The sequence below is a fragment of the Myxine glutinosa genome, chromosome 11 (genome assembly GCF_964187855.1).
Source record: "Myxine glutinosa chromosome 11, kmMyxGlut1.1, whole genome shotgun sequence".
Taxonomy (NCBI): Eukaryota; Metazoa; Chordata; class Myxini; order Myxiniformes; family Myxinidae; genus Myxine; species Myxine glutinosa.
Genome location: NC_136271.1, coordinates 83,667,225 through 83,679,706, shown reverse-complemented (window position 1 = coordinate 83,679,706; position 12,482 = coordinate 83,667,225). Strand labels below are relative to the sequence as shown.

Here is a 12,482-nt window from a genome sequence, read left to right as displayed (position 1 = left end):
TAACTCTGTCGAGGCCCTGACTTTGTGAAGGCAGAGGTCACCATCCTGTGTGTGGGGGATGTCTGGGTCGCTCCTGGTAGATCGGCTAGCTGTCTCCGTGCTGTGGGCTCGTTCAGATCTGCCCGGGGTGATACAACAACAACAACAACAACAACAACAACAACAACAACAACACCAACGACAACCTCTCCTGGGCAGACAATGTATCAAAGAGGAGAGCATATCGGTCGCTAGGAGACCAACTTCAATAGCAAAATCTCCTGGTACGCTTTATGTGAAAAAGAAAGAAAGAATCACATTCAAGAGAAGTCGAAAATCAAAAGAGGCTTCATTCTTCATGTGGCTTTATTGAAAAATATACAACAATCAATATTTCACAAATGACTTTCAGGAAAAATAGAACTTTGTAAAAAAGATGATATCTACATTTTACATGTTCCTATAATACAGACAAACTAAATCTTTCCAAATGATTATCTTACATGTGCCATTTTACACAACCTTTGTACAAAACTACATTACATATTGATAAATACGGCAATTTTTTTAATTAAATAATCGATTTTATGGTATTATTATAATGCACAGGTAAATGTGTTGCTAATGAAAATAGCTTTAAGTAAGAGAATCAGTCTTTTGCAGTATTTGACAATTCTTAGCTTTGGAAATCATACATAGAAATATAAGATTGAAAACAAGACTGGCTGCATCATCGTTGTCAGTGCGGTGCAGGCAGACCATTCATGGGGGTTTAGAGGACTGTTGAGGTTTCAGCACGTGATGAGGCAAGGAATGACTTCAGACAGTTGTTGAGCTCGTCTGGGAGGCAGAAGATATGTGTATTAGAAAGTGGGGTTAAAATAAGTGGTGCATCACAATCTCATGTCATCCCCAATCACTACCCGCAATCTTTCCTACCCCAACACACAACACAACAACATGCATTTTAAAGGCCATTTTCCCTGCTAGAGCGGGGGTTAGCCTTGCGGTCCCCATGACAATCTTCTCCATTTTGCCCTATTTTCTGCATCTCTCCTTGTTAACCCCCTTGCCCGCATTTCTTCTTCCACCATCTTTAGCCAAGTCTTTCTCGGTCTTCCCCGTCTTCTACTTCCTTCTACATTCATTTCCATCACTCTTCTCAACCAGTCACTTTCATCCTTCTTCAACACATGACCAAACCATCTCAACCTGTTCCTCTTTACAGCATCAATCACAGGCTCTATTCCCATCATCTTTCGCAATTCATCATTTGTCTTCCTCTCTCTCAACGATACTCCGCACATCCGTCAAACCATTCGCATTTCCACCCTTTCCAGCCTTCGTTGCTGCTCTACGTTCATTACCCATGTCTCGCTCCCATAAATCATAACACTTCTCACACATGCAGCAGACACCTTTCCCTTCAGCTTCAACGACACTCCCCTCATCATCAGCACGCCACTCAATTCCCGAAACTTCGTCTATGCACATCTCACTCGAGCAACCGTTGCCGAGTCTGATCCACCTTCTCCATTCAGCATGTCTCCAAGGTAGCAAAATGTTTTCACACCTTCCAGCTTCACGCCGTCTCCAAGATCCAACTCAACATTTCCTCCATCTGCAGCTCCCTCTGTGCACACCTTACATTTGAATGTAGCTGCCACACTGGTTAATGACCCTCTCAGACCACTAAATTTTTGATGAACCCACTCAGCGCACATTGTACACTGAATGGAGTTCACTCCGACACCCTTCCTACACACAGCACAGGGCCACTTCCCAGTTCTTTCCACCTCACCACATGCTTTACCACTTGCCATCGCCTTCGTCTTTCCGATATTCACCTTCAGACCTTTTGTCTCCATACATTCCTTCCACGTGTTCATCTTTTCCTTCAATCCATCCATACTTTCCGCAATCAACACCAGATCATCTGCATACAACAACTCCCACGGTAAACCCTCCTTTACGTTCTGAGCCAGCACCTCCATCACAGCTACAAATAGTAGTGGACTTAGTACCGACCCCTGATGCACTCCCACCTTCAACTCAAACTCACCACTGTTCCCGTCCTTCGCCCTTACAGCTGTGCGCGCTCTTTTGTGCATTGCCATCACTACTCTGATCAACCATTCCTCCACTCCTAACTTCCTCAAAGCCCATGTCAATACTTTGCGTGGAACCCGATCGAATGCTTTCTCCAGATCAACAAACCCAATAAACAACTTCTTCCTCTTCTCCATGTACTTCTCCTGCAACTGCCTCACAATGAAAAGTGCGTCTGTCGTTCCTCTTCCTGGCATGAATCCAAACTGCATTTGGCAAACTGCAAACAAATCTGCATCCGCATTCCAAAATCCGCATTCCAAAATTCCGCATCCCAAAATTCCGCATTCCGCATTCCCCAAAATCCGCATTCCAAAATTTGGCAAACTACAAACTGCAAACAAATCCAAACTGCAAACTGCAAACTGCAAATCCAAACTGCAAACTGAATCCAAACTGTCTGAATCCAAAACAAACTGCAAAACTGCATGAATCCAAACTAAAGGAGTTTTAGGACCGGCAGAGAAGATAACCGAGAAGGAAGTTGAGGAAGCGATAAAAGCAATGAAGAGTAGAAAAGCGGGAGGGCCGATGGGAGTTGTGGGAGATATGTTGAAGGCAGCAGGAAATTGGGGTGTGAAGAGAATGACAGAGATCTGCAATCTGGTGGTGAAAGAAGGCCGCATTCCAGTGGATTGGGAACTGAGTACCCTCGTCCCTCTATACAAGCGGAAAGGTGACCCTCTGGACTGTGGCTCGTATCGAGCGATAAAGTTATTGGAGCATGGAATGAAGGTATTGTAAAGGGTGTTGGAGAGGAGGATAATGAAGAAAGTGAAGATTGACGAAATGCAGTTTGGATTTATGCCAGGAAGAGGAACTACAGACGCGCTTTTTATTGTGAGGCAGTTGCAGGAGTTTCCTACCCCAATTAACCCTACCTAACCCAATAATCTAATTTGCAGGTTACTGCGTTCCTTCTGCTTCTCTCAATTATTTCTTACTCGTAAGGAGGGCATCAAAAACGATGGGTTGGAACAGTTTATTCCACGGTGCAGCCTCGTGAGCGTGCCAAAGTCTGAAGCCTCAGCCTAGTGACAGCCTAGTGTGTGCTTATATCCCCTTTATACCTCGGCTTAGTGGCCTAGTGTGTGCTTATATCCTCTTTATACCTCGGCTTAGTGGCCTAGTGTGTGCTTATATCCCCTTTATACCTCGGCTTAGTGGCCTAGTGTGTGCTTATATCCTCTTTATACCTCGGCTTAGTGGCCTAGTGTGTGCTTATATCCTCTTTATACCTCGGCTTAGTGGCCCAGTGTGTGCTTATAACCTCTTTTTACCTCGGCTTAGTGGCCTAGTGTGTGCTTATATCTTCTTCATTTATTTGACATCTTACGGACGTAGGATGAAGAGGTGTGAGGAGAGCTCGGCGGGTGAAGTACCAACCGAGAATGAAGGTGTGGAGGTTGAAAGAGATGACAGTGAGGGAGGCATTAAAAGAGAGGCTGAGTATGGTGGAGGATGATGTGGTTGAGCTTGAAAGTGGTTGGATGTCAATGAAAGATAGTCTGTTGGGAGCCGTTGGTGAGGTATGTGGATGGACAAAAGGACCACCGAGGCACTCGGAAACATGGTGGTGGGATGATGAAGTTGGAAAGAAGATTGACGAGAAGAGGAAGAAGTTCAAGGAGTGGCAGAAGGCGTAGGGTATGGGAACAAGAAAAGGCAGAGCATGAAAGTTATAAAGCAGCCAAGAAGGCTGCAAAGAAAGAGGTAACAAAGGCACAGGAGGCATGTAGGAAAATGTTCGGAGAACGCTTGGATTCGGAAGAGGGTCAGAGAGCGGTATTCAGGATTGCAAAGCAGATAGCGAAAGAGAGGTGTGATGTGATGGGGGTGAGTTGCTTGAAGGATGAAGTGGGACAAATCCTTGTGGACCCAGATGGAATTAAAGGAAGATGGAAGAGATATATGGACATACTGTTGAATGCAGAGAATGAATGGGATGGCAACATAGAGAGTAACCCAGTTTTAGGACCGGCAGAGAAGATAGCCGAGAAGGAAGTTGAGGAAGCGATAAAAGCAATGAAGAGTAGAAAAGCAGGAGGGCCGATGGGAGTTGTGGGAGATATGTTGAAGGCAGCGGGAAATTGGGGTGTGAAGAGAATGACAGAGATCTGCAATCTGGTGGTGAAAGAAGGCCGCATTCCAGTGGATTGGGAACTGAGTACCCTCGTCCCTCTATACAAGGGGAAAGGTGACCCTCTGGACTGTGGCTCGTATCGAGCGATAAAGTTATTGGAGCATGGAATGAAGGTATTGGAAAGGGTGTTGGAGAGGAGGATAAGGAAGAAAGTGAGGATTGACGAAATGCAGTTTGGATTTATGCCAGGAAGAGGAACGACAGACGCGCTTTTTATTGTGAGGCAGTTGCAGGAGAAGTATATGGAGAAGAGGAAGAAGTTGTTTCTTGGGTTTGTTGATCTGGAGAAAGCATTTGATAGGGTTCCACGTGAAGTAGTGACATGGGCATCGAGGAAGTTAGGAGTGGAGGAATGTTTGATCAGAGTAGTGATGGCAATGTACAAAAGAGCACGCACAGCTGTAAGGACGAAGGACGGGAACAGTGGTGAGTTTGAGGTGAAGGTGGGAGTGCATCAAGGGTCGGTACTAAGTCCACTACTATTTGTAGCTGTGATGGAGGTGCTGGCTCAGAACGTAAAGGAGGGTTACCGTGGGAGTTGTTGTTTGCAGATGATCTGGTGTTGATTGCAGAAAGTATGGATGGACTGAAGGAAAAGCTGAACGAGTGGAAGGAATGTATGGAGACAAAAGGTCTGAAGGTGAATATCGGAAAAACGAAGGTGATGGCAAATGGTAAAGCATGTGGTGAGGTGGAAAGAACTGGGAAGTGGCCGTGTGCTGTGTGCAGGAAGGGTGTTGGAGTGAATTCCATTCAATGTACAATGTGCGCTGAGTGAGTTCATCAAAAATGTAGTGGTTTGAGAGGGTCATTAACCAGTGTGGCAGCTCCATTCAAGTGTAAGGTGTGCACAGAGGGAGCTGCAGATGGAGGAAATGTTGAGTTGGATCTTGGAGATGGCATGAAGCTGGAAGGTGTGAAAACATTTTGTTACCTCGGGGACATGCTGAATGGAGAAGGTGGATCAGACTCGGCAACGGTTGCTCGAGTGAGATGTGCATGGAAGAAGTTTCGGGAACTGAGTGGCGTGCTGACAAGGAGGGGAGTGTCATTGAAGCTGAAGGGAAAGGTGTATGCTGCATGTGTGAGAAGTGTTATGATTTATGGGAGTGAGACATGGGTAATGAACGTAGAGCAGCAACGAAGGCTGGAAAGGGTGGAAATGCGAATGGTTCGGTGGATGTGTGGAGTATCGTTGAGAGAGAGGAAGACAAATGATGAATTGCGAAAGATGATGGGAATAGAGCCTGTGATGGATGCTGTGAAGAGAAACAGGTTGAGATGGTTTGGTCATGTGTTGAGGAAGGATGAAAGTGACTGGTTGAAAAGAGTGATGGAAATGAATGTAGAAGGAAGTAGAGGACGGGGAAGACCGAGAAAGACTTGGCTAAAGATGGCCGAAGAAGAAATGCCGGCAAGGGGGTTAACAAGGGGAGATGCAGAAAATAGGGCAAAATGGAGAACATTGTCATGGGGACCGCAAGGCTAACCCCCGCTCTTGCAGGGAAAATGGCCTTAAAATGCCTGTTGTCTACGGACGCAAATGAAACACTCGTTTTACTCTGCATGCATTGCACATCATGTGCAGCAAATTTCACCTCCATGCACCTTGTATTTATTATTATTTTAAAAAACGCTTTCATACACCACCCTTGAGATTTGCCATCGTCTACAATTCCAACGGAAAAGACATAATTACTCTTTTATGGTAAACTTTTTGAAGTTTTTTTATCGTCAAAAAAGACAGTAGTGAACACACATATGTGTTAAAAGACTGCCCTTTAAAACCTACCCTTAGGAAGTGGGACAGGCATCTGTGCAAACACACAAACTGACATTGTGTTTTATATGGTAAATTTGTTCATGTTGAGTCTGTTGAGTCCAAATGTGTGAATGACAGGATGGTGCAGAGAAAGTGCACTTTTCTTTGAGCTCTCTAAGCCGGGTTCGTTTCTCAGCCATAAGCTGTTTGAAGTTTCGCAGGCAGCGCATGTTGCATCACAAAGTGCGCCGTCCCTCACATGAACATTAAGCTGGGTATCTCGTCAACTATAATTAGTTGGTGGATGCTATAGTTCCCTCGGTGTTTTATTTTCAAGAAAAGTGGGTGAGTTATCGTCAGCAACTTGAACAAAATATAAATCACTACCCAAATAATTTTGTCGAACGTCTTCCTCTGATTCATCCCCAATGCCTGCAAAAGACTATACAGTGATGCTGCTACAAAACCCCTTGGACAAACCCACACAACGTTGAGGCGAACCATCTTGGAGATTTTTAAAATTCTTCAACTAGGTCTGCAAACGTGTATATCTTGTATTAATGCTGTAAATCCATCCTAGACTCGCATGGTACTGTAAGTTCAATCAAAATGTATGTCTTGCCAGTGCGGAACAGAACTATGTCTGGGCACTTTGAGAACTCACAAAGACTTTGAGTATCTTCTTGAGGACCCTATTGTGACACCATGTACATCTTCCCATTGCTAAAGACACTTTACATGATCCAAACTGAGCCAAACTGCAAGGAAGAATGGGAGAAACTCCCCAAATCCAGATGTGCAAAGCTGATTCAGACATACCCAAGAAGACCCAAAGCTGTAATCGCTGCCACTGGTTCTTCTATGAAGTATTGGCTCAGGGGGCTGAATACTTATGTAAATGAGATAGTTCTGCATTTCATTTTTCTTTATTTTGTAAAAGCGTCTACAAAAATTGCACTTTGGCATTATGAGGTATTATGTGTAGATCAGTGACAAAAAAAATCTAAATTTTATCCATTTTTAATTCAGGCTGTAACAACAAAATGTGAAAAAAAGTCAAGGGTGTCAATACTTTCCCAAGGCACTGTACGAACAGCACTGCCAAGAAAACAAAGCTATCGAATGCTTAGTAATTCAAGGAGTTTTAAAGATATCTTTAGAGGCGATGTTACCTCTGTATTGAGTCTCGTGTCGAAGCGCACTGCTTTGCCTTCGTTGGGTTTTACCGCTGTGTCATACATGGGATTTTCAAACAGTGATTGGCGATTGTTTGTCTCGTGGACAGCATATCCATTGTACCGAACCTGGGGCACAGACCTGAACAAAGAAAGCAAACAAAAATGATCCAAACAACTAAAGAAGCAAAACAAACATGATTGGACGATAATAAAAATGTTTTCTTGATAAAATATTTATATTTACTAAACACTCAAACAAATTTAAGTCCATACAAGATAAAAATAATGATATTTCTCGACATTGTTATCTGCAAGAGAAGTAGGTGAGAGGGAAGGGAGGGGAGGGCCTCAGGTCCGGAGTTAAGGGAGCAGGTCAGAGGAACCCTCTCGAAGGTAACCCATTAACACAGGTGCCGTAACAACCTTTATATTTGAAAAAAAACAAACTTTGGTCAAATGCGACTCATTATAGGATCTTTTTGAATAGCCCAATGCATATTATTAACCTGTCTGGAGCAAGATAAGTAACCCCCCCCCCCCCCCACCCCCCAATGATTGTGCATCTTCACTCATCACGTACCTTTGCTTGTATAGGTAAAAGGCAAAGCCAGATATGATGAGAGCAAAGAATGGCACGAGGATAGCGATTGCCACAGAGCTGCTGCTGGTGCCATGGAGTTTAGTTTCCTCTGAATTGTGGCTAATCACATGCGGGCCTGAAATTCCAGAAAAAGGTGACACACCAATCACTTTTTGAGCGGTGAAGCTGATTCAATATTTGGCTATGTCCTTCCTTCCATACATTCATCCGCCCGTCAAAAAATGAAGAAGAAGAATCTTTATCAGCCAACGTGTTTAATTCTTAAAGGTTCTAAAGTGTAATTTTAGAGGGCTGTATAAGGTAATTCTAATGGGTTATAAAGGGTAATTCGGAAGGGTAATTCTAAAGCGTTCTAAAGGGTAATTATTTATGTTTTTTCTTTATGTTTTTTTTATGTAAAAAGGATGTGGGTCTCAAAAACAGTTGACAAATTGTTTTTTCTTATTTCATGACACTTTATTGTGTAATAAATAATATCAAATCAAATTGTGTCTAATCTTAAGTAAATTATGCCATTTTGCATTCGGAAAAATTGTTGGCAGCATCTGGAAGTCCTGTAACTTGCATGGATTTATTGCACACATGCTGACAAGTAGCACCGCTTCGTTTGGACACAGGTGCAAACTTTTTATGTCATTTCGGGAGAGATTGGTCAAAGGTCACTGATGTAAGAATCTTCTGCATCCTGGCCTGACAGTTCAGCCAAAAGTTTACATATTGCTGATATTAACATCCTTCTCCTCCCCAGATTCCTCAATCTCACCGAGCCCCTCTTGCTTTTTGAGCTCGACCTGTGTTATTAATAAAACAAATCATCTGATCTCTATTTTCTTTTCATTTCCCCTCTTTACCACGGACTCAAGTTGCCTAACTTTTATCGCCACTTTCCACAGTCAACTCAGTGTTTGTCCTCCTCCAGCTGCACCCCAATAGCTCCATAATAGGTTTACTATGGAATAGTGTATCGATAAAATAGGTATTTCTTATTATGGTGCAACAACATTGATAAAACTGGATTACTGCAAGGGTTGTAAAAATTGCACAAAAACTTTTGGTAGTTGTTTTTCTATTTATTTATACGTATGTGTACATGAATGTAACTGTCATTCATCAAAAAGGCTTCGGCATTATTCAGGCAAAAAGGCTTAGGCTTAGGCAGCGATAAAAAAAATTCCAACTTTTTTTCTTTCAAATTTAACAAAAAACATTTTTGACTAAAACACTCCCCGGTACTCCAACATGAACCTCTGAAAGTTTGACAAATGTCCGTTCAGCCATTTCTGAGAAAATGGCGACAAACACACACACAGACAAACGGCTCTCTTATAGTTATAGTGCAGTATAGATTGTAAACATAATATCTTAGGAAGAGAATATAGTTATAATGCAGCACATTAAAATTAATGGAAGCTGAACCAAACTGCAAATGGCTATCATATCGTCATATTCACCTCAGCGCTCACTCCACCCACTCAACCTCAGCGCTCGCCCCGCCCACTCAATCTCAGAGTCCGCCCCGCCCACCCAACCTCAGCGCCTGCCCTGCCTGCCCACTCAACCTCAACGTCCACACCTCCCGCCCTGCCCACTCATTCAATCTCAGCACCTGCCCCGCCCGCCCACTCAACCTTAATGTCCACCCCACCAGCCCTGCCCGCTCGTTCAATCTCAGCACCTGCCCCGCCCGCCCACTCAACCTTAATGTCCACCCCGCCAGCCCTGCCCGCTCGTTCAATCTCAGCACCTGCCCCGACCTACCTGCTCGTTCAATCTCAGCGCCTGCCTGTTGTGCCCGCCCACTGAACCTCAATGTCCACCCCTCCGCCCTGCCCGCTCGTTCAAAAGATTGTCCCTACCCTGAAGATCATTATTGAGCAAGCCGGATATTTATTCACAATACAATAATGATGTGACTGTTCCCCTGAAACTAACTGGAATATAATCCCGGAGGATGTGGGTTAAAATTCAGCTGAAGTCTTAATAAGGATTTGGATCCAAACCTTCAGCAAGTCCAGTGTCATGTCCTCATCAACATACCACCATTTGTACCCTTAGTGTATTATATAGAGAGATAGCAGGAGTAGACAAATACAATATAGGAGTAGACTATTCACTCCAACACAGTGGCTCAACTCTTCACACCTCTGTCAACAAGCTCCAAATCTCAGTTCCTCAACTAGTGACATTGGGCCAACACTACCTCAGCACATTCAATCACGTGAAAACCAACAATTCTCATTTAAAATAAAGTGAAAACCGATGTTCCCTCTATTTTCACATCTCGTACAACTCTCACACAGACTTGCACCAGCAGCATTTAAAGGGAATTTAAATTTCCTCTGATATCTCCTCGAAGCCATTTCCTCTAAGCCTCTGCAATCTACATGGTAACTATTACAAGAAACAAATACTTGAACCAATAAATTGGGATTTCATTTTGAAGCCAAAAAAGACTTTACTTTTTCCCAACCATTGACTTTATAAATCCGAAGTTTGCCCTATAATGGAATACTGCTCCATATTAGTGGCGGGGCACCTCTGTCTTCACCATGTAAAGCAGTCCAAGGCAATTCCACTTGTGAATGAGAACTAACTTAACGTCAGCCTTCAGACTCAAGCCCAATGCAGAGCAATTTCCTCTCTATTATTCTGCTACCATGACTACGATTGCCATTGCTCTGCAGAATATCATCCATAGTTACACCTTGGGTCCACTCACCTGGCTTTACCAAGGCAGCCTTATTGTGCATCTCGGCATACATGCAGAAGCAAGATATCCAATGGGACAATTGCAATATCTTACTCAATTTGCAATACTTTTTGGAAATACCAACTTCTTTCCTGGAAGTCCTAGCAGTGTCCATGTGTTTTACACCTCTCCCACCCCCCCACCCCTTTCCCATGCCTCCTCCCCCCAAGCCCTCTCCCTCCCACAGATCTCCCGATGTCCCTGTTCTCTACTGTTGTACTTGTGTGCTTCCCCCTCTCTCCCCATCTTGTCTCCGGCTCCCTTTATTATATGTTTTATGTGTCCGTTTTTTTTTTTTGTCATTAATGTTAGCTCTTACACGAGCCTCGATCTTGTATACAAAAACAACAACAACAACAAAAAAACCTTCCAGGAAGTTTCAGGAAAATTTCCTTCCAGGAAGAAGTGATTAATCATATAATTTGAGAAGTGTCGTTGTGTCTTAGTTAGTTTGTTTGTTTGTTGGTTTATTTAACTTCTATGCACTCCTGAACCGCTGAACGGAATGAGTTAAAAACTGCTCGTTGTACCATTGGTGCAAGGGAAGGTTTTAGTCGTAAAAAATAATAAATAGTCCTAGGGAATCAGAGTTGGGGGAGCACTACAATTGTCTCCATGTAAATGTGTATCATATAGCACGACTCCTGGAGGAGGTGGGTATTACAAGTCCAACTAAAATATGCCAATTCTGAGGAAATTATCCCATTCGTAGTTCTGGGGAAATCAATCCATCCGTAATTCTGGGGGGATCAACCAGTGCTTAATTCTGGGCGAATTAACCAATATGTAATTCTGAGGAATTAACCAATTCGTCAAGTGAAAAAAATATGAATTAACCCATTCGTTAAGTGAAAACTGGTTCTTCGTGAGTGAAAATGCATTTTGAAAGAATGAACAGTCAATGTCATTATACACACTTTGACAATTTAAAGCTAATTGTAAATGGAAACGGGAGAACATGTCTGCTTCAGAGAGGGAATATTTGGGGTAAAAATAAATAAATTAAAAGCTGCATTTACTGCTTTAAATGGAGCACGTTTATCTCAGGATGCAAAGTGAATAATTTGATGACGGATCATATGTCATAATCTTCATCTTTGAAAAGCGATTATTATTGCATTTCAAAGTTTTCAAGGAACTTCTTTCTCTACACCTTTGTGAATGTTTTGCTTGTATGGATTTCTGCAGTTTAAAACATTTCATAGGAACAAAAATCTGTGAACTGTTTAACGATTTGATGAAATAAATGTTCTTTTTACCTATTCTTTGCAGGCCAAAGGAACCAAACTCTTTCGCTTGAATGACACCTTGATAAACATATGTCATGCCATCGTGTTCCACTGACACCTAGGTCAAAACAAAGAAACACACATGAAAACAAATAAAGGCTAATCACAATTTTAAAAAAATTGTTTTCTAAAACTTTGATGGACAAAGTCAACAAAACACTTCTCTAATGTGTTACCTTACTCTTTTTGAGGCTTACAAAGTACTTTGTATGGAAGACAAACATGTTCGATGATCTACTTTGCGATTATTCATCGTTTCCAAGATGTGACACATAATAATAATTATTTGAGTATCATCGGTCACGTAGTTTGGCAGCCATATTGGATTTAAGGAAAACATTCAAAAATCCCTCCCGCTTCTGGTTCCTCCGGCGAGGAAGCGTCCTTCGAGCTCTCCACGTCATCAAAGTTAAGGATTTTCCCAACCGTGTCTTTGTCAAATTTCTACTGGTTATTTTACTGTGTGTTTCTAGTTAGTCTTGGTTTGTAATTCGTGCAAACTTGTGTGTAATTGGTCGTTTTTTGTTCGCACCACGTGCGGAGCCTGTCCCTCGATGGTTCCCTCGCCCCGTCGGTATTTTGTAAACTTAAGTTCTTTCTTTCGCTGTATTGCTTTTTTCTTTGATTTTCTTTTCACCCACTACCTCCCTCGAGCATCTTACCCTTTGTCTA

The 12,482-nt window shown here is 42.8% G+C and overlaps 1 protein-coding gene across 1 annotated transcript in view; it reads right to left on the bottom strand.

Annotated features, from left to right (window-relative positions):
* Window positions 1-327: 327 nt before the first annotated feature.
* The window catches only part of CSMD3 (CUB and Sushi multiple domains 3), a 1,283,181-nt gene continuing 1,271,026 nt past the window's right edge, over window positions 328-12,482 (bottom strand). The window contains 4 exon segments of the mRNA XM_068130918.2: window positions 328-819; window positions 7,166-7,310; window positions 7,752-7,887; window positions 11,781-11,868. Coding sequence (XP_067987019.2) covers window positions 799-819; window positions 7,166-7,310; window positions 7,752-7,887; window positions 11,781-11,868 — 390 coding nt within the window. The 3' untranslated portion in view covers window positions 328-798.